The 25129-nt window shown below is 41.0% G+C and overlaps 1 protein-coding gene across 1 annotated transcript in view; it reads right to left on the reverse strand.

Moving 5' to 3' along the window:
* TRIM24 (tripartite motif containing 24) overlaps positions 1 to 25129 on the reverse strand; it is a 142391-nt gene that overhangs the window by 87203 nt on the left and 30059 nt on the right. The window contains exon 3 of the mRNA XM_056124004.1: positions 2400 to 2518. Coding sequence (XP_055979979.1) covers positions 2400 to 2518 — 119 coding nt within the window. The remainder of the gene's footprint in view (positions 1 to 2399; positions 2519 to 25129) is intronic.

A 25129-nucleotide genomic window follows, 5' to 3' on the forward strand; every position in this document is an offset into this window, starting at 1 on the left:
GGTCTGGGAACAGAAAGTCAGGAGTAAGCCCTGAGTACTACAGGGTATGATCCTCAAACCAAAAATAAATAAATAAACCCAAATAATCCACATTTTTAAAAATTCCTATATAGTTCTCCCAGGGCTGGAGCGACAGCACAGTGGGTAGGGCGTTTGCCTTGCAAGCGGCCAATATGGCCGCCCCGAGTTCGATTCCTCCACCCCTCTCGGAGACCCCGGGCAAGCTGCCGAGAGTATCTCGCCCGCACGGCAAAGCCTGGCAAGCTACCTGTGACGTATTCGATATGCCAAACACAGTAACAACTGTCACAATGGAAACGTTACTGGGCCCGCTCAAGCAAATCAACGAACAACAGGACGACAGTGGACATATAGTTCTCCCAAGAAACAGCATAAAATGAAACAAAAGGGAAGGAACTTAGTTACATGACCTATCCATGACTAGTTATATGAAATTCTAAACATTACTTTTCATATTTTAAACTTTAGATTAATAATCATTTTCCTATACCCAGATTCAGTTTCTTCACAGATCTGTTCCAAATGAAAGGAGCTGCATAGAGAAAACAATGAAACATGGTCTGAAAGGAGACTAATGCCCTCTCCTTAGACACAATAAAGAATCAATCAAAGCTCACCTCCTATGGAATACAGCAGTTCACCCTGACACTGGATTTAACAGAAATACCACACACGTGGCTTACATGTAGAAGAGAGAAAGAAAAGAGGAGAATAAGAGAGAAAGAATAAGTAAAAAGGAGAAAGAATACCACCTGTGGCTCTCTAAATGATGCTCCTAATAAAAACTTTCTTAGAAATATTGAATAGAAAAAAGTAAATTACAAATCAAACTTACAATCAAAAAACTTACAAATCAAAGGGAATTTTCATAAGAATAAACACAATTTTTATCATTAAAACAGAAAAACTGGGGCCAGGAATATAACTCAGGTAAAACACATCCCTGCTTGCATGAGAACTGGGCTTAATCATATCCCCTGAAAAAATAATTTTTTTAATTTCTTAAAAATAAAATTAAGTATTTTATTTTTAAGAAATAAAATAAAATAAAATGGAGCGATAGCACAGCGGGTAGGGCGTTCGCCTTCCAAGCGGCCAACATGGCCGACCCGAGTTCGATTCCTCCGCCCCTCTCGGAGAGCCCGGCAAGCTACCGAGTATTCGATATGCCAGACACAGTAACAACAAAGTCTCCAATGGAGACGTTACTGGGCCCGCTCGAGCAAATCGACGATCAACGGGAGGGCCTTTACCTTTACCTTAAAATTAAGTATAAGACTTGAAAAAAGCAATCATAAAATTAAAAACATATCAATAGTGTTTAGAATATCAAAACATATTTCAAATAGATTCCGTATGCCTCCATCCAGACTTAATATCTAATCGAATTGCAGTTTCAACCTCTCATCCAAAAGTATGGTCCTTTCTCTCCTGCTTTTCCTTTTGCGAGGAGAGCACACTGGTCCTGCTGGGTAGCTGGGGGCCCTACTTCTGACTCAGATTTCATGGTTGCCTTGATAGTACTCAGTGGGCCATGAGGTGGCAGGGAATGAACCCAGTGCTCCCTGCAGTCCATTGAGCTTCCTCCCCCTGTCCCAAATCAACATACAGGAGTTTAGAAACCGCCACCACAGAGGTAATATCCTGCAGACTCCCTCTACTATTCTCTGAAAAAAAGGTGGCTTTATCTGAAATAATAATAAGCTTCTAACTATAAAACCTTTCCATTTTATGCAAGTCTTATAGTACCTTTCTGTTTAAGACAGGATGTTCTTCTATTCATATATCATTTAATAAGTTGGAGGAAGTGGAAGCGGAAAGGAAACTGGGTACATTGGTGGTACGAAATGTACACTGGTGAAGGGATGGGTGTTGGACATTGTATGACTGAAAATCATGAACAACCTTCTGGGCATCTCACTGTGATTCAATAAAAAGTTTTTTTAAAAAGTCCAAATTTGTGAATTATTTTTATGAAAATAATAAAAAACTACAAGGAAATGTCAAAATGAAATAGAATCTGTCAGAGGACAGAGAATTAGAGATGAGTGGGGTGGGACTTCAGGATTTCTGCACAGACATTGCTTTATTCCTTTGACTTTGTGTTTGAGCCAAAGTCTGTGCTAGGGGCTTACTCCCGGCTGTGGGCTCGCCTGGTGAAGGTGAGGGGGACTATCTGTAATGTTGTGAATCAAACCCAGATCAGGTACATGCAAGGAAAGCTCCTTACTCACTGTACTACCCTTCAAGCCCACTTCTGATAATTTTCAAAGATTTATATCATTTCACAGATATTGCTGGTGGACATGTTTCATTTTACAGTCTCCAATTAGGACACCTCATCAAAAGATGCAAAAGGTTCAAGATTCAATACTTACCTGATTAGACTTTTCTACTGTACTGCTGGGAACCTCAGTAGTGTCCTTCACAAAAAAATTATCTATAATGTGTCTCTCTGCACATTCTTGGCTACAAACTGGACATCGAATGACTCCAACTGGAAAACAAACAAAAAAATTGCACTCTAAGCTTTTCTTTTAATTGAATCACTGTGACATACAGTTACAAAGCTTTCATGACTGAGTTTCAGTCATACAATGAACATTCCTCCACCAATGTACATTTTCCACCAACAATATCCCAGTATTCCTCCTGCCACCCCCACCCCACCCCGTGACTCTATGGTAGACAATTTCCTTCTTATGCTATCTCTAGTTTTGGGCATTATGGTTTGCAATACAGACCTGAGAGGCTATCTAAGTTTTAAAGTAACTGTCACTGTCACTGTCATTGTTCATCAATATTCTCGAGCAGGCCCAATAACGTTTCCATTGTGAAACTTTGTTGTTACTGTGTTTGGCACATCAAATACTCACGGGTAGCTTGCCAGGCTTTGCCGTGCGGGTGAGATACTCTCGGTAGCTTTCCTGGCTCTCTTAGAGGGGCGGAGGATTCGAATTCGGGTTGTGCATGTTGGCTGCGTGCAAGGCAAATGCCCTATCCGCTGTGTTATCGCTCAGCCCTTTAAAGTAACTATGAGTCCTAAACCAACATAATTCATCCAAAAGGTGATTGGTTCTTTCACAGTATCTTCAAAATATACCTTAGCAGAAAGCATTTTTATGTTGATGTGAATTGCTTATAAATATACCATATTCATATAGTAAGCAATAAGTAAAATTTTAATTTTTAATTTGATGAATCCCTCAGTCTCATGTTTTTTTTGATTATTTAGTAACTGTCACTGTCACAGTCCTCCCGTTGTTCATCAATTGCTCAAGTGGGCCCAGTAACATTGAGGCAATTGTGACAATTGTTATTGTGTTTGGTATATTGAATATGTGACGGGTAGCTTGCCAGGGTTTGCCGTGAGGGCGAGATACTCTTGGTAGCTTGCAGGGCTCTCAGAGAGGGAAGGAGGAATCTAACTTGGGTTGGCCATGTTGGCTGCGTGCAAGGCAAATGCCCTACCCTCTGTGCTATTGCTCCAGCCCTATTTAGTAAAGTAATACACACACACACACACACACACAATTTGCCTTTTGGGTCACATCCGGCGGTGCACAGGGGGTTACTCCTGGCTTATGCACTCAGGAGTTACTCCTGGTGGTGCTCGGGGGACCATATGGAATGCTGGGAATCAAACCCAGGCCAGTAAGTAAGGCAAACTCCCTACCCACTGCTATTGCTCCAGCCCCCATCTATTAATATTTTTAAATAGAGCTTCACAGAACTACATTGCAGGGAAGAGAGGATAGTTCTTACAAAAAAATAAAAAAAAAAGAAAAGCAAGCTCTGGTTTTCTCTGGACCTACAAAATAAAATTGAGATCTCACAAAGGACAAACATAAAAGCTTGTTTAAAATCTACAAAGGAGAAGCCAAAGAGATAGTACAGCAGTAAAGTCTTTTGCCTTACACGCAGCCAATCCCCTGAGCGTTTATTATACCCTAGTAGAGTATAAGAGTACACAAAACCAGAAACAGTCCCTGAATACCATAGGTATGTCCGCTCCCCTCCCCCCCAAGAAAAAAATTACAACCCTAGCTTGTCTTTATCTGAACTTAACTCCCAAATGTAAGATACACCAGAAAGAAAAGACTTCAAGGACAAAGGATGGGGTGTATCTGCCTTATTTGTGTAAGGCCCTAGGGAGAAGGGAAGGGGAAGGGGAAAAGGAAGGGAAAGGGGGAAAGGGAGAGGAGGAGGAGAGAGAAGGGGAGAGTAAGGGCTGGGGGGCAGGGCGGGGAGAGAACAGAAACCAAACTCAAGATAGAGAGACAGAAGCAGGGTTAATATACTTTCTGCTCTGGGCCTACTATCCCTAATAGAATATATGGTCCCCCAGGGGGGCACCATCAACAAGAATGATCCCTAAGTACAGAGCCAGGAGTAACTCTTGAGCACAAAAGAAACAAAAAGGTGTTTTCTTGTCAATTTAAGAAAAACTCGACACTGAAACTGGAGAGATAGTACAGTGCTTGCCTTGTACAAAGCTGACCCAGGTTTGATGCCCAGCATCCTACATGATCCCCCAAACACCACCAGGAATAATTTCTAAGTCAGAAGTAATCCCTGAGCATCCCTGAGTGCGGCAAAGGAAGGGAGGGAGGGAGGGACACTGAGTAGTATACAGCAAATTATCACATCTCTGTAAAGAACAGGAGTATCATGAAAATATTTTAATTCCCAGTTTTTAAAGAGAAAATGTGAAACTTAATGGTAGGCAGGAAATAAATTTTAATTATACAAAGAAAATGGACCAGTTATAAATGCTATAAATTGGTCAGCTAGGTTGTACTTTTTTCAAAAGGGTGAATATGTGCCGGAAAGAAGCTAAACAAGAAAATTAGAGAACAGAGCAATAGTACAGCAGGAAGGGCATTTACCTTGCACACAGTTAACCCAGGTTCAATCCCTGGCATCCTACGGTCCTTGGGGCCCACCCAGAGTGATCCTTGAGTGCAGAACCGGGAGTAAGTCCTGATAACCACCAGGTGTGGCCCAAAACGAAAGATAAAAATCATAAATTGTAATTTTGGGGGGACAAAGAGCCACATCCAGCAGTGCTTAGGATTTACCTTGGTTTTGTGCTCAGTGGTCACTCCTAATAGACTTGAGGGATCATAATGGAGTATCAGAGATCAAATCTGGATTGGGTGCGCAGGCAAGGCAAAGACCTTACCTACTGTACTCTCTCCACCCCCTCAAATCATCTTTTTATTAAAAACTGTGACAACTAATGAGAAAAGTATTCTACTTTTCTGCATTTTAAGGGGGAAAAATACTGTTAAAGTTCATGTGTTTTAACAGGGGTCACAATCAGTGGTTCTGATGGTACTAGGATTAGGCTCGGTGTTGCAAATACTCTTCCATTTGAGTTATCTCACCAGTTACAAGTCACACACTTTCAGGACATGCCTAAATGTAATGTTCTATTTCCTAATGGAATCATGAATATGTTTATGTAATTCTAAGGTTATAAAGACATGAGTGACTGATGGGAGAAGCTTAATGACAGATGAAATATTAGACAAAATAATAGTACATTGGACTTAAAATGAACATACTGGGATCTAGTTTTATTCTTTTTTCTACCAACTGAATTGCATCTCATAGCCTTTAAAACATGAACATAACTGACTATCTCTTTTGAGAAGTCTTCATTTCTAAGCCTAAGCATTCATATAGCAAGGCTTATTATGCTTTGACATTAAGCATCAGAATGTTTGGCAACTCTGCATGTCTCCACAAGAGAGATGTAAGTTCATTTAAAACCTCATATAAGTACACGTGTCTCACAGACATAGCAAACTGAAATACAGGATTATGAGATGTATCCCCTACAAGTCAGACAGGCACAATAATTCAATAACTATGGGAGAAAAAGGAGAGAATAAACGGTACGCAAAATAATGCTTTGCTCATGGTCCTGTCAATTCTATTGGCAGGTTGCTTCTCAAACATACATTTAGAGCAAAAGACCAAATTAGATGTTATCTACAAAACAAAATTTAAACACACAGATTTGTTTAAAAAGAGAAGAATGGATACGCACGTCATAAATACCAACACCTGGAAGGTTTTGGACTACAGAATAAGAAAATAAAACTATAAAATAATCAGTATTAAGAGAGATAATAAAATGATAAAGAGGTCAATTTCTCACAAATGCTAGAGGCATATGTACATAATGAACAGAGCTTTAGAATACACATCATAAAAAAACTGATGCTGCTTCAAAAAAAAAACCAAACAAATCCACATGGTAGTTGGAGACTTTCAGACTCTTCCCAGTAATCAATTGAGCAGTAGACAGAAATTCAGTAAGGATGTAAAAGACTTGAACAGAAAAATCAAATAACTTGATCCAGTTGACATTTAAGAATATTCATTTGTCAGCTGAATGACTAATCCATAAATGTGAATATAACACTCATGAAGATTAACAAATGCTAGGCAACAAAAAAGTATGAATAAATTAGAAAAATATAAATATATATATCTTTAAAATGAGATACTTGAAAACCAATCTGGAAACTCTCCAAATATTTGAAAATGAAATAAGTTACTTCCATAGAACCCAGATACTAAACAGAAGGTCTAAAATGAAGTGATCTCAATTCCTATCTCTAGAAACTAGAAAGAGAGTAAATTAACCCCAAGAAAAGGAAATAATCAGCAGTAAGCAGTTAAAAAAAAAAAACATAACTAGAGGGGGAAAAAAATCACTGGAACCAATGTTGGCTTGCGAGTAGGTGGTGAGAAGCAAAAAATAAAATAAACAAACCTGGGGGGGCTTTACTGAATAAAAAAAAAATGTTCAAAGATAAACTTAACTTGATAAACAACTCTTTAAACAGAAGGAATACTCATTTTATCCCATGAGATGAACGTTAGTTGGATAGCAAAATCCACTGAAGTAATTACAAGGAAGAATTATAGACCAGTGTTTTTCATAAACAAAGAACTTTTAAAATCCTTAATAAAATATCAGACATTTTCAATATATATTATTTGAATAGGTATATATATTATTAATTGAAAATATAATTTGAATAGCTTTATATATATTGAGCTTTATGATATATATTGAGAACAAGGTTTACTGAATATTCAAGTCAAATTAATATGACATATTAAGGAAAAAGGAGAAAAGTCATAAGATCTTAATAGAGGCAAATGATATACAGACCTATACTGTGAAAACTGCAAATCAAATATTAAAGACCACCTAAATAAATTTGTAGAAACTGACAATGACAAATCACACCAAATATTTTGTTTTTTAATCACTCCTCATCCTTCTCAGTACTCCTGTACTGGTAGATGCGGCAGAAGCTGGGAAAAGTATTCGTTACGCCCGCCTGTCCTTCACCAACTACAAGACCAAGATGACTGCCCTCCGACGTCCTAATGGATCCATCACATCCTCCAGAACGGCAATGGAGAAGATTATCCACGACTTCTACTCAAATCTCTTCAATAGCCATGTCCACTTGCTGACATACCAAATTCCACAGGATGGATATGTCGTTCCCATCATTCTCCCTTCCGAAATCCGACACGCCATTTCGTCGGTAAAGAAACGAACAGCAGCCGGTCCAGACAAGGTCAGACCTAAACACCTGAAGAATCTGCCGTCAGTACTCATCAATACACTGGTTCGGCTCTTCACTTGCTACCTGTCTGAATGCAAGGTTCCGTCCCAATGGAAAACCAGCAGGACCGTACTACTGTTCAAGAAGGAAGACATCCATGACATTGGCAACTATCGCCCTATCTGCCTATTGTCTGTCATCTACAAGTTGTTCACTCGAGTCATCCTGAATAGGATTGGCAGAACACTAGATGAAGGACAACCATGCGAGCAAGCCGGGTTCCACAAAGAATTCAGCACCATCGACCATATCCATACAATAACCAAACTCATTGAGGTTTCTCGGGAGTTCAAGATGCCGCTCTGTTTAACGTTCATTGATTTAAAGAAGGCCTTTGATTCTGTTGAGACGGAGGCGGTCATTGAAGCCCTAGCCAATCAGGGCATTCAAGCCCAATACATCAGGATCCTCTGTGAGCTGTATTGCGGATTCACTACCAGGATCTCACCATTCTACAAAGAAGTGATCGTTGATGTCAAGAGAGGGGTGCGGCAGGGTGACACCATTTCACTCTTCAGTGCCACCCTCGAGAACATTATGCGATGACTGGAATGGGAAGGAATGGGAGTGAAGATAGATGGTCGGCAATTACACCACCTCCGCTTTGCTGATGACATTGTTTTAATAACACCAAACATCAGCCAAGCGGCACAAATGCTGGCCGACTTTGACAGTGAGTGTGGAAAGGTCGGACTACAGCTGAACCTTACGAAGACAATGTTTATGAGAAACAGCCTCGTTCCTGATGCCCCATTCGCTCTCAACTGAACGACCATCTCCGAATGCAACAGCTATGTGTACCTAAGTCGAGAAGTCAACATGACAAATGACCTGGCACCCAAGCTGCGCAGGAGGAAGAGAGCGGCTTGGAACGCCTTCAAGAAGGTCGAAGAAATTGGTTTCTGTGCTCTGGAGTCTGACTTTCAGTAGAAATACTTCCAGGGTTAATAAGTAAAATAGCAGAAATCCAAAACCAACATTTAATTCTTGAACCCAGCTGTAGAAAGCAAATCACTTTGCAATGCTTTTTCAGAATGTCGATTTGCTGGGGGGTAAACTCTAAATAATAGTGGTGAATCTTTTATTGAAACAATGAATCTAATCAAAGCAGATAGAGTGCTAACTAGAATTCATCTGCCTCACAGGGACTGGGAGGGGTGGGGGTGGGGTTTTATCGGGGTTCTTCATGGTAAAAAATAAGTATTAGTAAAGGGAAATGTGTTTGATATTTGCATGACTGAGACCTAAACCTGAAAGCTTTGTAACTTTTCCCACAGTGATTCAATAAATAAATAAATTTAAAAAAAAAAAAAGAACGTGGAAGAAATAGCTAAGAGGACGCTCTCCGGGGCACATCTCTTTGAATCCACTGTTCTTTCTGCATTAACATATGCCTCAGAGACCTGGGCCCTACGCAAACAGGATGAGAACGCTATTCAGGTCTCCCAAAGAAGAATAGAAAGAGCTATGCTTGGAATATCACGTTTCACTCAAATGAGAGAAAAAATCTGGAGTTCCGACATCCGTCAACAACCAAGAATCAGGAACGCTGTCTCATTTGCCAAGGTGTCAAAAATCAGATGGGCTGGTCACGTAATGAGATTTAAAGACGACCGCTGGACTAGAGCTGTTACTGACTAGATTCCACGGGATGTCAAAAGACCGCGTGGCCGCCCACCTACCAGATGGTCAGACTTCTTCGTGAAGATCATGAACGATTGGTTTGAGGCTCTTCATGTTCCCAGAGCGAACAGATGCCATTGGGCTACACTAGCACGCAACAGGGACAAATGGAGACGTTACTGGCGCCCGTTCGAGCAAATCGATGACTAATGGGAAGTTAAGTGATTAAGTGAATCACTCCTGGCTCTGTGCTCAAAGATTATTCCTGCTGTGGATTGAGGAACCACACACAGTGCTGGAGATCAAACCCTGCCCAGTGGCATGCAAGACAATAAAAAACTAATAGAAATGAATGTTAGAGTGTCTGGAGCAATAGTACAATGCCCTGCACGTGGCCAACAAAGGTTCAATCCCTGGCACTGCGTAAGTTTCACTGAGTACCACTATGAGGAATTCCTGAGTACAGAGCCAGAGGTAAGCCCTGAGTATTACTGAGTGTGGTAACCGAAATAAAATAATGAATAAAATATGAATTATTACAGAAACTGAACAATGATACACAGGTCTGAAGTTGAACCACTTAAACCTATACTTCTGTGAAACAGTATCACTGAAAAGGTAAAATTAACTTTAGAGTATAATTAATAACCTACTTCCAAATCAGATGTAGTGACTGGTTAACCAGAGTTCTAAACCCAGGGGAAATATCTTTAAAGGTCAAGTAAGATGTACTAATTGTAAGATAAAATATATGGTTGGATGATAAAATTCCTTATGCTGCACGGTGCCAATCTGATAGTTTTTTCATTCACTTATTTTTCTGTTTCTTTGTCATTTTGAGACACTTCTGTTGAATATGTAAACATTACAAGGTTCAAAAGTAAAAAGTTGTATTGAAAAGTAGGTCAGGGGCCAGAGAGAGTACAGTGGGTATGGCAACTTGCCTTGCACGTACCATGACCTGGACCAGATCTCTGGCACCCTGTGTGGTCCCGTGATCTCAGAGTGATTCCTAAGTACAGGCCAAGAGCATGTACTGAGCATCAAGAGGTCCCCACAAACAAACAAACAAAAAAAACAAGGAGGCCACATTTCACTCCCCTCCCTATCCCTCACTTCCATTCACTGAATTACAACCCTTGCAAGACACCACTTTTACTGAACTGTTTCTGATTAATTCTAGTAATTAACTTTTTGTGTTGTGTTTAAGAAGCCAAAGAGTTGTTGCGCCTGGTGTCCCAGCCCTCAGAAGATATGTCCCTGCTACTGGACGCACCTGAGCTCATGTGGAAATATTCCTTGAAGCAGGGTCAGGGCCTGGAGCGCATCAGCATTCCCAGCCTCTCTCCTTAGTCCTCAAGCTTTGTACAAGTGCACTGATATTAACCCTGAGACTACAGCTTGAACCTTGGAGACAGCATGCTGTAATCAAGTTCATCTGCAACTGTTCATAATTTGACTAAATTATGATTTAGTCAAAGACTTATTACCAAGAGGAAAAGAGAAATTAATCTTCTGGTGGTTAGTCTCCCCAAGCAGTGTCTACCTGAAAAGCTAGGAAGTCACGGGAAAGGGGCTGCTTGAGCTGGTGGCGGAAATGGTCCAGAAGTTATGGATGGGTTTTTGCCCCTGGCTGTGGCTCTTTCACCAAGAGAACTCTCTTCTACTTAGTTACCATCATGAACAACCCAGAAGAGAAAACAATGAAACCTAAAAGTCTACAGGAAACCACGGCACTTTCCAGCAAGCAGATGGAGAAATCCTGAAGTGATGTTTAGTGGATGTGCTAGATTGTGTTAAATATGCGTATATCAGATAATGAATTCTATTAAATATGCATACATGTATATTGATAAGCTGATATTTTAATATATTTTGATTTATCTGATTTTTGAGGTTTCTTGTTTTTTTTTTTGGACCACACCCAGCAGTGCTCAGGGATCACTCCTGATGGGTCCTGGGGACCATATGGGGTTGCAGGGATTGAACCCAGATCTGCTGCATGAAAGGACCTACAGGTTGTGCTATCTTATCCTGATAAGCTGACATTTAATATGAAAAGAAAGTCATTTCTTGGTTGACAAACTGTGAGAAAGTGGTCATTTAGAGAAAAGTGGAAGGGCAGGATTCTGTCACCCTGGAATCAGGCCTACAATACTTGCACCAAAAATAAATAAATAATGTTAAATCTATATATAAAATTATAATTGACATTTACATGTAAAATACAAATGAAAGAATAATTTCAGTGATACCTGTTAATACAAAATAATGAAGTCAACCTAAGTGCCCCTCAGTAAAGGGTTTAGTAAATATAGTATATTGTATGTCACATAACATGAGTGACAGACATATCTAGTTTGGCATTTACATACATGTGTCAGGTCTGTATATACTGAACCAGAAGGGGTTCATGATGCATTATTGTGTTTTTTATTTTATTTTATTTTATTTGCTTTTTGGATCACACCCAGGGAAGCACGGGGTTACTCCTGGCTTATGTACTCAGATTCCTGGCAGTGCTCGGGAGACCACTGGGATGCTGGGAATCGAACCCGGGCTGGCCACATGCAAGGCAAATACCCTACATGCTGTGCTATCAACTCCATCCCCGCATTATTGTGTTTAAATGAGCAATATTATCCTATATATAATACAGTTCTGAAATATCAAGGAGTATGTTGTATGTGTATACATATTGAAGAGTCTAGCCCAGATGACACCAACAGTACTGTAGTGTTAGACAACCTCTCTGACAAGGAATTCAGAAGGGAGCTACTTAGGATGCTTAGGGAATTAAAAAAAACAATGGAAAGCAATGCCAATAGAAGACAAGAGGATCTGAAGCCAGAAATGAGGAAAATGCAATCAGAAATGTCAGACCTGAAAAATCTCATAGGCGAATTGAAAAGCTCAGTGGAAGGCCTCAGCAACAGAGTAACAGCTGCTGAGAACAGAATCAGTGAGCTCGAAGATGAAGTTCAGAAACTCTCCAGAAAAGAGCAGAAAATGGAAAAGAGACTCACAATTCGGGAACAGATGGCAAGAGAAGATCGTGATGAAGCCAAGAGGGGTAACATAAGAATTATTGGAGTCCCAGAGGGACAGGAAGAAAACCTCGATGAAGAAGAAACTGTCAAAGAAATCATTGCTACAACATTTCCAGAGCTGAAGAAAACTTGTGACCATATTCAGGAGGCCCGAAGGGTACCAGCTAGAAGAAATCCGAATAAAAATACCCCAAGACACATTCTGATCAAAATGACCAAAACCTTAGACAGAGACAAAATTCTGAAAGCAGCAAGATCGAAGAAAGAAATCTCTTACAAAGGAGCATCCTTAAAATTCACAGCTGATTTTTCTGATGAAACCCTCATGGCCCGAAAACAGTGGTGGGACATAGTAAAAAAACTCAATGAAATAAATGCCTCCCCAAAATTACTTTTCCCAGCAAGACTCTCATTCATAATAGAAGGAACAACACACAGTTTCACAGACAAACAACAGCTCAGGAACTTCATAGACTCAAAACCATGGTTACAAGAACAACTAAATGGGCTACTTTAAGGCAAGAAAGGCCCCTCAAATACACCAAATTTTAACAGAACAATGGGACAAAATCCCATAACAATAATCTCTCTCAATGTCAATGGGCTAAACGCACCAATTAAAAGACATAGAGTGGCAGGATGGATTAGAAAATTGAACCCAACATTCTGCTGCCTGCAAGAAACGCATCTCAATAGTCAAAGCAAACACAGACTCAGAGTCAAAGGCTGGAAAACAATCCTACAGGCAAACAGCTCCCATAAAAAAGCTGGGGTAGCCATCCTTATATCAGACCACATCGATTTCAGAGTGAGGAAGGTCATAAGAGACAGTGAAGGCCATTTCTTATTGATCAGAGGATCTGTACAACAGGAAGAACTTACAATAATAAATGTATATGCACCTAATGAGAGACCAGCAAAGTACTTAAAACAACTACTCATAGATTTGGAAAAAGACATCAATAGCAACACAATACTAGTGGGAGACTTCAACACTGCTTTGTCACCTCTTGATAGATCAACCAGACTCAAGCTTAGCAAGGACAGACTTCATTTGAGGGAAACAATGGAAGAAAGGGACTTAGTAGATATATACAGGACACTTCATCCACAAAAAGCTGAATACACATTCTTCTCAAGCGTACATGGAATATTCTCCAAGACAGACCACATGCTGAGCCACAAAACATGCCTCCATAAAATTAAGAAGGTAAAGATTGTATCAACAATCTTCTCAGACCATAATGCGCTGAAATTAGAAGTAAATCACACACAAAAACAGAAAACTAAATCAAACACCTGGAAATTAAACAGTGCACTATTGAACAACGAGTGGATTAGACAGGAAATCAAAGAGGAAATCAAAAGATTCCTAGAAACGAATGAAAATGAGAACACGAGTTACCAAAACTTATGGGACACAGCAAAGGCTGTGTTAAGAGGAAAGTTTATAGCTCTACAAGCATTCCTCAGGAAGGAGGAGCGAGCACACATAAGTAACCTAACCTCACAGCTTAAGAGCTTGGAGAAGGACCAAAAAAAGGAGCACAACCCGAACAGGAGAAAGGAAATAATAAAACTCAGAGCAGAGATTAATGAGATGGAAACCCAAAAAACAATCCGAAAGATCAATGAAACCAAAAGCTGGTTCTTCGAGAAAATTACCAAGATCGATAAGCCTCTAGCAAAACTCACAAAGAAAGGGAGAGAGAAAACCCTAATAAACCGAATCAGAAATGAAAAGGGGGTCATTACAACAGAAAACACAGAAATTCAGAGGATCCTCAGGGAGTACTTTGAGAAGCTTTATGCCACGGAACATCAAAACCTCAAGGAAATGGATAAATTCCTAGACTCCTACAGACTCCCAAGGCTGAACCAAGAAGACCTGGAATACCTGAACAGACCTATCACCATCAAGGAAATTGAAATGGTAATAAAAAGTCTCCCCAAGCACAAAAGTCCTGGCCCGGATGGATTCACTAGTGAATTCTTCCAAATCTTTAAAGAGGACTTACTCCCGATGCTCTTTAAGCTTTTCCACGAAATTGAAATATCAAAAACACTTCTGAACAGTTTCTACGAAGCAAATATCACACTGATACCAAAAGTAGACAGAGATACCACAAAGAAAGAGAATTACAGGCCGATATCCCTGATGAACACAGATGCAAAGATCCTCAACAAACTACTAGCAAATAGAATCCAACTACTCATCAAAAAGATCATACACCATGACCAAGTAGGATTCATCCCAGGGATGCAAGGATGGTTTAACATTCGGAAATCAATCAACATAATCCACCATATCAACAAAAGAAAAGATAAAAAGCATATGATCATATCAATAGATGCAGAGAAAGCATTTGATAAGATCCAGCACCCCTTTATGATGAAAACCCTAGCCAAAATGGGTATAGAGGGGACCTTCCTCAACATAATTAAAGCCATCTACCACAAGCCTACAGCAAGCATCAGCCTCAATGGGGAAAAACTGAGAGCCTTCCCTCTAAGATCAGGGACGAGACAGGGATGCCCACTCTCTCCACTGCTGTTCAATATAGTACTGGAAGTACCTGCAATAGCGATTAGGCAGGAAAAAGATATTAAGGGCATTCAGGTAGGAAAGGAAGAAATCAAGCTCTCACTATTCGCAGATGATATGATACTCTACTTAGAGAACCCAATAACTTCCACCAAAAAACTCCTAGAAACAATAGACTCGTATAGTAAAGTTGCAGGTTATAAAATCAATACCCAAAAGTCCATGGCTTTCCTATACGCAAACAGTGAGAGAGAAGAAAGCAACATGAAAAAAAAATCCCGTTCACAATTGTGCCCCAGAAAATCAAGTACCTAGGAATCAGCTTAACTAAGGAAGTAAAGGACCTGTACAAAGAAAACTACAAAACGCTACTTCAGGAAATAAAAGAGGACATGAGGAAATGGAAAGATATCCCCTGCTCATGAGTCGGGAGACTTAACATTGTCAAAATGGCAATACTACCGAAAGCATTGTATAAATTCAATGCAATCCCTATAAGGATACCCATGACATTCTTCAAAGAAATGGAGCAAACACTCCTGAAATTTATATGGAACAATAAGCCCCCACGAATAGCTAAAGCAATTCTGGGGAAAAAGAAAATGGGAGGAATCAACCTCCCGAACTTCAAACTGTACTACAAAGCAGTAATAATTAAAACAGCATGGTACTGGAACAAAGGCAGGACTGCAGACCAATGGAACAGGGTTGAATACACTGACATCTCCCCTCAATCATATGCTCATCTAATCTTTGATAAAGGTGCAAGTAATGTGAAGTGGAGTAAGGAAAGCCTCTTTAACAAATTGTGTTGGCATCACTGGACGACTACATGCAAAAATATAGGCTCAGAACTCTGCCTAACACCATGTACAAAAGTAAGATCAAAATGGATTAAAGACCTCAACATCAGACCAGAAACCATAAGGTACATTGAAGATAAAGTTGGCAAAACCCTCCATGACATTGAAGCTAATGGTATCTTCAAAGATGCCACGCCACTGACCGAGCAAGTGAAAACAGAGATAGATAAATGGGACTATCTTAAACTAAGAAGCTTCTGCACCTCCAAAGAAACAGTGACCAAAATACAAAGACAGTCTACAGAATGGAAAAGGATATTCACCGAATACACATCTGACAAGGGGTTGATATCCAGGATATACAGAATACTGGTTAAACTCCACAAGAAGAAAACATCCAACCCCATCCAAAAATGGGGCAATGAAATGAACAGAAACTTTCTCAAAGAAGAAATCCGAATGGCAAAAAAGCACATGAGAAAATGCTCTACATCATTAATCATCAGGGAGATGCAGATCAAAACCACAATGAGATACCATCTCACACCTCAGAGACTGGCCCACATTCAAAAGAACAAAAGCAACCGATGCTGGCGTGGATGTGGCGAGAAAGGGACACTCCTTCACTGTTGGTGGGAATGTCCACTGGTTCAGCCCTTCTGGAAAACAGTATGGACGATTCTCAAAAAATTAGAAATTGAGCTCCCATTTGACCCAGCAATACCACTCCTGGGAATATATCCCAGAGAGGCAAAAATGTATAGTCGAAGTGACATCTGCACTTGTTTGTTCATTGCAGCACTCTTTACAATAGCCAGAAACTGGAAGAAACCTGAATGCCCACGAACAGATGACTGGTCAAAGAAACTTTGGTACATCTACACAATGGAGTACTATGTAGCTGTTAGAAAAGATGAAGTCATGAAATTTACATACAAGTGGTACAATATGGAAAGTATCATGCTAAGCGAAATGAGTCAGAAAGAGAGGGATAGACATAGAAAGATTGCATTCATCTGGGGGATATAAAGAACAAAGTATGATATTAATACCCAAGAATAGCTGAGATCAGCACCAGGAGGAGTACTCCATAACTTAGAGGCCAGCCAGGTATCCTAGAGGAAAGGGCAGTTCAGATAGAGAAGGGAGCACCAAATAAAGGATGTTTGGAGGATCCTCCCAGGAGGGGAGATGCATGTCGAAAGTAGACTATGGACTGAACATGTTTGCCACTCAATGTCTCTTTTGCAGACCACAACACCCAAAAGGAGAGAGAGAACACAGGGGATTGCCCTGCCACAGAGACAGGGGGGATGGGGGGATGGGGTGGGAGGGATATTATCTATGGTGGTGGAAAATGGGCACTGGTGGAGGGATGGGTATCTGATCATTGTATAATTGAAACCAAAGCACAAAAAATTGTAAATCTACAACTTTAAAAAAAAAATAAAATAAAATAAAGGGGGAAAAAAAAAAGAAAAGAAGTTAAGTTCTTTTTGTTCCACAGTTCAAGTAGATGGGTCGCAGTCCCTTCCCAATGTTCAAGACTCTCCTTTAACAACCGTCTGACATCACTAGTCCTGTATCTTGATACCCGGCCCAGATGATAATGTCCTGGTCCTAATCCTCACTTGTCTGCCTACCTGCAGCATATGATGGCCCAGTCTTCCCCGCAAGCCATTCTATGTCCATTGTCTGTGTTCCTGGTCTGAAATCTACAACCGAAACCCTGGAAACTTGCCAGAACCTGCTGCTCTGGAATCTGTTCTTGGTCTCTCCAGGGCTGCACCACAGAGGCTGTGACCTCACTTTCCTTGGTCTCTGACCACCATCACATGCACATGGCTGAGAATCTCTGCTCTGATGCCTTCCAGGAGGTCACAGGTAAGGGGGCAAAAAGCCAGTAATTAATCCCCCCCACCAAGCTTTTGCATATTTTTTATATACAAAAGGTAACAACACTGTCAATGCCAATCAGCATACACAGTTTGGTTTTCATCACTTTAGTCACAAATCCCAAGAATCGCTTCTTATCAGTAACACACAACTTCATTATTTCTTTCTCTATTGTGTGGATATATCCTGTTTATACTCAGTCTTCTCTGAAGGCATGTTTCCTATCTTTTACTATTATAAATGATGATACAGTGAGTCTGTCTAAACATCACTTTATATTCATTACAAATGTATCCTTAAAATAGACTTCTATAAATGGGTTTGTGGGTTAATGGATTAAAGGATCTACAATTTTGTCAGAAAATGCCAAATGTATCCTCTTTCGAAACATATGACAATACTGAGCTCTTCAGATCTTCAGAGTACATTAAAATAAGCTCTTGGAATTTTTCCCTAATTCATGAGTTACCATGGTATAGTTTTGTCACTCCTTATTAAGTCTGACATCTTTTCATGAGCAGTACTTATATCTGTATTTAGTGTACTGTCAGTTTTTACCTTTAAAAAAAAAATTAAAACTGCCAAGGGGGAAGGCATGGGAGAAGGTAGGAGCCCTGGGGACACAGGTGGTGGAACTGGTGGAATTGGCAATGCAATTGCAACGTTGTATGTCTGAAACAATTCTATTAGGAATAGCTTTTTAAAGACAATGTCTTAACATAAAAAAAAAAAGAAAAACAACTCAAAACTATTCAGCAGCATATACTGTTACTAAAACTGAAGGGCCTGAGCCATAGTACAGTGGGTAGGGCGTCTGCCATCCCATATGCGCCCCCACCCCACTCCACCTCACCCCACCCCACCCCACCAAGAGTAACTCTTAAATACAGAGCCAGGAATAATCCCTGAGCATCAGCAGGTGTAGCCCAAAAGGCTAAAAATAAAAGGGGGGGAGGGAGGAGAGGACTACAGATTTTTAAAAATAATAAAAATAATCCCACAGAGATAATTACAATGGGTAAGGCACCTGCCTTGCACACAACCAGAGTTCAATCCTCAGCATGACAGGACCCCAAGGAGTAATCCCTGAGAGCAGTTAGGATTAAGCCCTAAACATAGCTGGGTGCCACCCCTCTCCCACCTTCGACCCAGAATGTAGCTACTAAGAATAATACTAAAGCAGAGCTAGTTCCTCAGAAGCCTGATGGTGCCTTCTGGCTTCCTGATACCCCAGAATTTCCACTGCGCCTCGGGTTGGAACCCAACAACTTGGGTCCAAGCTTCCAGGGAAATTAAATGGCCAAAAGTTAGGTATGTGGGAGTCACAAACCACCTCCAGCTCAGACCCATTTACTTATGGGTCTCTGCTAGCCATGCTTCAGAGACCCATAAATAAATCTCAAAAGAGATTAAAATCAGGCCATTTAAGCACATTAATGGCCATGATTCAGAGACTCACAAATGAATCTTGGAGAAGAGCAGCACACCATAGTGTCTTCCCACCCTGCGCCAGGCTGATTTCACTTGGGGCACCTAGGAGGGGTGCAGGTGTCCCTTCACCTACCCCAAATGAACCCCAGCAGCTGCAAACCTCCAGAATACAATCGCGGCCACACTCATGTTCAACCTTCACTGGCTGGCTCATTCGAAGTGTCCTCCCCCCCCCCCCCCACCATTCCCCCCAATGAAGTTGCTGAAAAACCCAGGCATGAGGGACCTGTGACTGAAAACTCCAGGCTTCTTGGAGTCGGAGATGGGCAACTTTCTCTACCACCCTGCCTTTCCGGTTTTGGTTTTTATAGCAATCATGTCCATGAACTGCCTCTGGGCACCATTTAAGTGCATTAATGGTCATGATTCAGAGACTCACAAATGAAACTCAGAAGAGAGTAGCACGCCCAGAGATGTCTCCACACCCCAAAAAGGTAAAAATTTTAGAATTTCAGGAGCATGTGGCCACCGTCACAGCCATGTGAAATCTCATACTACTCATGGCAAGCAATACAAAAGAAATTATTTAGCATCTGCCTGTGGGGCAGGCTGGGGGGTGGTGGCAAGATTCAAAGTAGTGGTGGAGGTAAAGTATAATGCTGGTGGAATTGGTGTTGAAGTACTTGTAATGCTGGTGGAATTGGTGTTAAATTATTTTGTGAAGAACTTTATAAAAATAAAATTAAAAAATTAAAAATGAATATTACTAAAATATTATTGACAATAATGAAATTTTCTATAAATTACACACAACTGCTTTAGTAATATTAGAACAAAGATAATACTAGAAATAACAGAGAAACAAATGTGAAATCAAATAAAAACATTAAAATGTTGACTGACATGAAAATATCAATATGCATAACTAAATTCTTAAAAGTATTTCTGGGCCAGAGATGTGTAATGTAATGGACTGAGTGCATACTTTGCATTCAGGAGATCTGGTTCAATTCTGAGCATGGGTCCACCAAGCACCACGAAGAGCAGTTCCCAATCAGAGCTGGGAGTGCCCTAAACACTGTTAGGTCAAAAACATTGTTTTAAAATAATTAATGAAAATATTTCCTGAGCTGGAGCGATAGCACAGCTGTAGGGCATTTGTCTTACAAGCGGCCAACATGGCCGGCCCGAGTTCGATTCCTCCGTCCCTCTAAGAGAGCCTGGCAAGCTACCGAGAGTATCTCGCCCGCACGCAGAGCCTGGCAAGCTACCCGTGATGTATTCGATATGCCAAACACAGTAACAACAAGTCTCACGATGGAGACGTTACTGGGCCCGCTCGAGCAAATCGATGAACAACAGGAGGACCGTGATTTCCTGGGGCTGAGAATGCAGCTCAGCAGGAGTGTTGCTTTACACATGTGTGAAGCCCTGGGTTTGATTTCCTGCACTGCCAAAACTATTTTCCCCTAATTCTATGAAATAAAAATCTTAAAAGAAATCATATCCCAGAAATGTATTTGCTACTTACTACCATTCAAGCACCCACTCCCCTCCAAGACCCAGACTTTTAAGACCAAAGAGGAATTGAATTGCTAAATGAAGAGCAGAAGTTTGGTAACAAGGCTGCTTATATGCCTCAAACCCAGAGCAATGTGAGGTTGGTGGCCCATATTCCTAGAATAACAGTTGTACCAAGGTTGACAGTAAATTTCAATACTCTAAAACTTGGGAACTGTGAGATCTGGCTAGTATGATGGCTTCCTGAAAGATAACTGAAAAGTCTGTCATCTAATCCCCTTAGGCTGCATTAAAAAAAAAAAAGGGCCTATGCTACTTTTTCAAGAATTCAGAGATTTAAAAAAAAACTCTAAAATGTTACATACAGCTTGAAAGGAAAGTTAACAGGTCAATAACACATACAGCAAAAAAGGGTTTTGTAAAATTAGCTTGGAAAATTTACCATACACATAGCCAAACAAAGGATGTCAATAAGCCATAAAATCAGTCCCTGAGTACCACTGGGTGTGGACCAAATGCAAAACAAAAATCTCCACACTATTCAAGAAACTGTTATAACATAAAAGTAAACCCAAAGAAATAAAAATGAACAAAATGGCAGGAGTCGCACAATTCTTCAAAGAAACTGATGAAATGGCAAACTTGAGGTGGAAAGTAGAAGGAAAGAGAACAGGAGAGATAGAAGGGAAGAGAGAAAAGAATGGAGTGAGTAAATGTGTGTGCAAATTAAATCGGTGTCAGGAAAGAAAATACAAGATCAATTGAATGATATTGAAATTGAAAAGATGGAGTTCATACAGTAGGCAACAAATCATAGAGAGAAATATATATATATATAAAGTAAAGTAAAGTAAAGGCCCTCCCGTTGATCATCGATTTGTTCGAGCGGGCCCAGTAACGTCTCCATTGGAGAGTTTGTTGTTACTGTGTCTGGCATATCGAATACTCTCGGTAGCTTGCCGGGTTCTCCGAGAGGGGCGGAGGAATCGAACTCGGGTCGGCCATGTTGGCTGCGTGCAAGGCAGACGCCCTACCCGCTGTGCTATCGCTCCAGCCCCATATATATATATATAATATATATATATATATTATATATATATATGCCTCTCAGAGAGCCCAGCAAGCTACCAAGAGTATCCTGCACACCGGGCAGAGCCTGGCAAGCTCCCCATGGCGTATTCAATATGCCAAAACCATTACCTTTAACAGGTCTCATTCCACTGAACCTGAAAGAGCCTCCAATCACTGGGAAAGACAAGTAAGGAGAGGCTGCTAAAATCTCAGGGTTGGGACAAATAGATGTTAACTGGCGCACGCTTGAGTAAATCAAACAATGGGATGATAGTGATACAGTGAATTTGGAAACTGAACAACTATCAACAAAATGCAAAATTTTATGAAATACAGAAAACCCTATAAAATTAAAACCAGTAGCCTCTCAAGTGTAGAAAACTGGAAGCATCTCAGTTTAAAAACCTTCTCACAAGGGCTAGGGTGCATGCAAGGCCTGGTCCTAATCTAGGTTCAATCCCACAAGGCTTCCGAAGATCACCAAGTGCAGCCTTCATACCCTACTTTTCCCTTCCCAGCCTCAAATGCTGAATTTTGAGTATAACCTCCACAACCATAAAAAAAAAAAAAAAAGAAAGAAGTAGTAAGACGACTAGATAAAACTGGTTCAAAGACCAAGTCCTCCCAAAAGGTCAAACAGAATGATAAAATGATAAAATAACAAAAATAGATGGGAAAGAAATTAGAATGGGGGGGGGGGGGAGGGAAGCAGAGTCGGGGAATGACAGTACAGCACATAGGACATTTGCCTTGCATGAAGCCAACCCCCAGTTTGATCCCCTGCATCCTATATGGTCTCCTGAACACCACCAGGAGTAATTCCTAGTGCAGAGTCAGGAGTAACTTACCCCTGAGCATCTCCAGATGTGATCCAAAAAGCTAAAAAGAGAGGCTGGAGCGATAGTACAGCAGGTAGAGTGTTTGTCTTGCATGTGGCTGACCCGGGTTTGATTCCCAGCATCCCATATGGTCGCCCAAGCACTGCTAGGAGTAATTCCTGAGTGCAGAGCCAGGAGTAACCCCTGTGCATCAGCGGGTGTGACCCCCCCCCAAAAAAAGCTAAAAAGAAAAAAAGACAAGAAACGAAACGAGAGTGGGCACTTCATAACTGTTGATATCCAAACGGCCCATACACACATTAGAAGCTCATCCTACCTAGTATTTAGGAAAAACTCATCATAATGAAGTTAACAAGAAAGATCCACCAGGTTACCAAGAGCTAAAAACTGAGAATACCAAATGTTTGGAGCAAATGGTGTAGTATAGACAAATTGGTCAAAGTTTAAGGGCCCTGAGGGTTGGCTCTGTTGCAAAATGTACCTGTTTTACAAGTGTTGAGGCCTTACTTCTGATACTTCATGCAGCTGCCCTGTGCTGAGTGAGGCTTCTGTGGCACGGCTGTCTGGAACCTCTCAGTTTGCCAAAGAGGGCACAATCCCCAGGGTACAGCCACCCACCAGCAAGCTCTACAACCAGGAAGTGTGCAAATTGGACAAGCAAGCATGTGTCAAGAGAAGTGGGGATGAAGGTTAAATTAGAGTCATGTAATGCATAACCAAGTTCTACCTCTCAGTAAAAACCTCTGGACTCAGGGCAAGCCACAGCTCAACAGGCTAGTGCCTTTGATGCAAGTAGAAGGCTCAGGTTCAACCTTTGGTGTACCCCAAAAATTATTTTCAAAAAAATTAAAAACACAAAACAAACCCTCAGGACCCACACATGAACAAGAATGTTAATTACAACTGTTTTTAAAAGGCAATGATAGGGCTCAGTAGTGAAGTGCATATTCTAAATACAGGCAAGTGAGTCACATTTCAAATATACTTCAACAGTATAATGATAAAACTGTATGGTTTATTAGTACAATGTGTAGCAGGGGCAGAACACTTGTCTTGCACACAGTCAACCCAGGTTCGATCCCCTATACCCAATATGGTCCCCTGAGCTCACCTGAAGTGATTCTTGAGTACAGAGCCAGGAGTAACACCTCAGCATTGCTTGGTGTGACACCGCTCACTTCCCCAAAGAGGAAGAAAGCATATTGAAAACAAACCTTTCCACAAAAAAATTGGTATTCTTATTTAGTATTAATTTGACTATAAAATTTAATCATTCAAGTAAAGTCAGCCTTGCTAATTCTGCAGAAGTAAAAATTTTAAAACTTTGTAACTTTGGGGCTGGAGCAGCAGTACAGTGGGTTGGGTGCTTGCCTCACGTTAAGATGTGGCTGACCCATGTTCGATCCTCAGCATTCCATTTGGTCTGAGCCTGCTAGGAGTGATCCCTGAGCTCAGAGCCAGGAATAAGTACTAAGCACCACCAGATGGGCTTTACCCACACCCCCAAAACTAAACAAAGGATATAAGATATTTAAGAATTAGGGGGAGGCGTCCGGACCTTGAGAGACAAAGCAGATCTGAGCCTCTCTGCCTCTTCATTTTCATCCCCCAAGAAGAGCTGGTCTCTTCTCCCCACCCAGGTCAGTTTATCCACCGCTTCTTGAACCCGGGACTTGGATTTCACCCTGCAAGCCCCCCAGGCGTCCTCCGGACCCTGGGAGAAAAAGCAGCTCTGAGCCTCTCTGCCTCTTCCATTTCGTCCCCCAAGCTGAGCTGGTCTCTTCTCCCTACGCAATCTCCACTCCCCCACCCCACCACACCAGGTACCCGTGGGGGTGTGGCCACTCTAGAAGTGGGTGTGGCTTTTAAGGAGTGGGCGTGGCCTAATTTTCGGCTTAAGCTGCCACAAGTAGTTTACTAATACCGAGAAATCTACTCTCTACACCTACACACCAACATGAAGAAACAACGCAAATCCCCACCACAGGGAGAGGATGATGAACCGAGTCCAGAAGCCTCAGTAGGTGCTATCCACGTAAGGGACCTCTCTGACAAAGAATTCAGATATGAATTCATGAAGATGTTCAATCAACTCAATGAAACAGTCAAACAGGTATCCAGTAAGTTGAAAGAGGACATGAAAGAAACAATGGATCACACAATCAACAAAATACAGGAAGAAATGAGAGCAGAAATTGGAAAGCTACGCACAGAAATGGCATGAATCAAAGATTCCATAGATGAAATGAAAAACTAAGTCTGTGCCCTCAAAAATAGAATGACCACAGCTGAGGAAAGAATCAGTGAGCTGGAAGATCAGCTGCACAAAGCCAACAGGCAACAAACAGTGGCAAAGGACCTCAAAATAGCTCTACAGAAAATCAGAGTCCTAGGAGACGATTCCAAAAGAAACAACATTAGAATCATTGGACTACCAGAAGCTCAGGGAAACAATCCCAATGAAAAAGTCATGGTTAAACAAATCATCGCTGAAAAATTCCCAGAGCTCCACAATGCAGCCATTCATATTCAAGGAGCCCGAAGGGTGCCAGCTAAAAGAGACACTAACAAAAACACTCCAAGACATATCATAGTTAGAATGATCAATGCTGCCTATAAAGACACAATACTGCAAGCAGCAAGGTCAAAGAAGGAAATCACATACAAA

This window comes from Sorex fumeus, unplaced genomic scaffold, assembly GCF_029834395.1.
Source record: "Sorex fumeus unplaced genomic scaffold, SorFum_2.1 ptg000048l, whole genome shotgun sequence".
Taxonomy (NCBI): Eukaryota; Metazoa; Chordata; class Mammalia; order Eulipotyphla; family Soricidae; genus Sorex; species Sorex fumeus.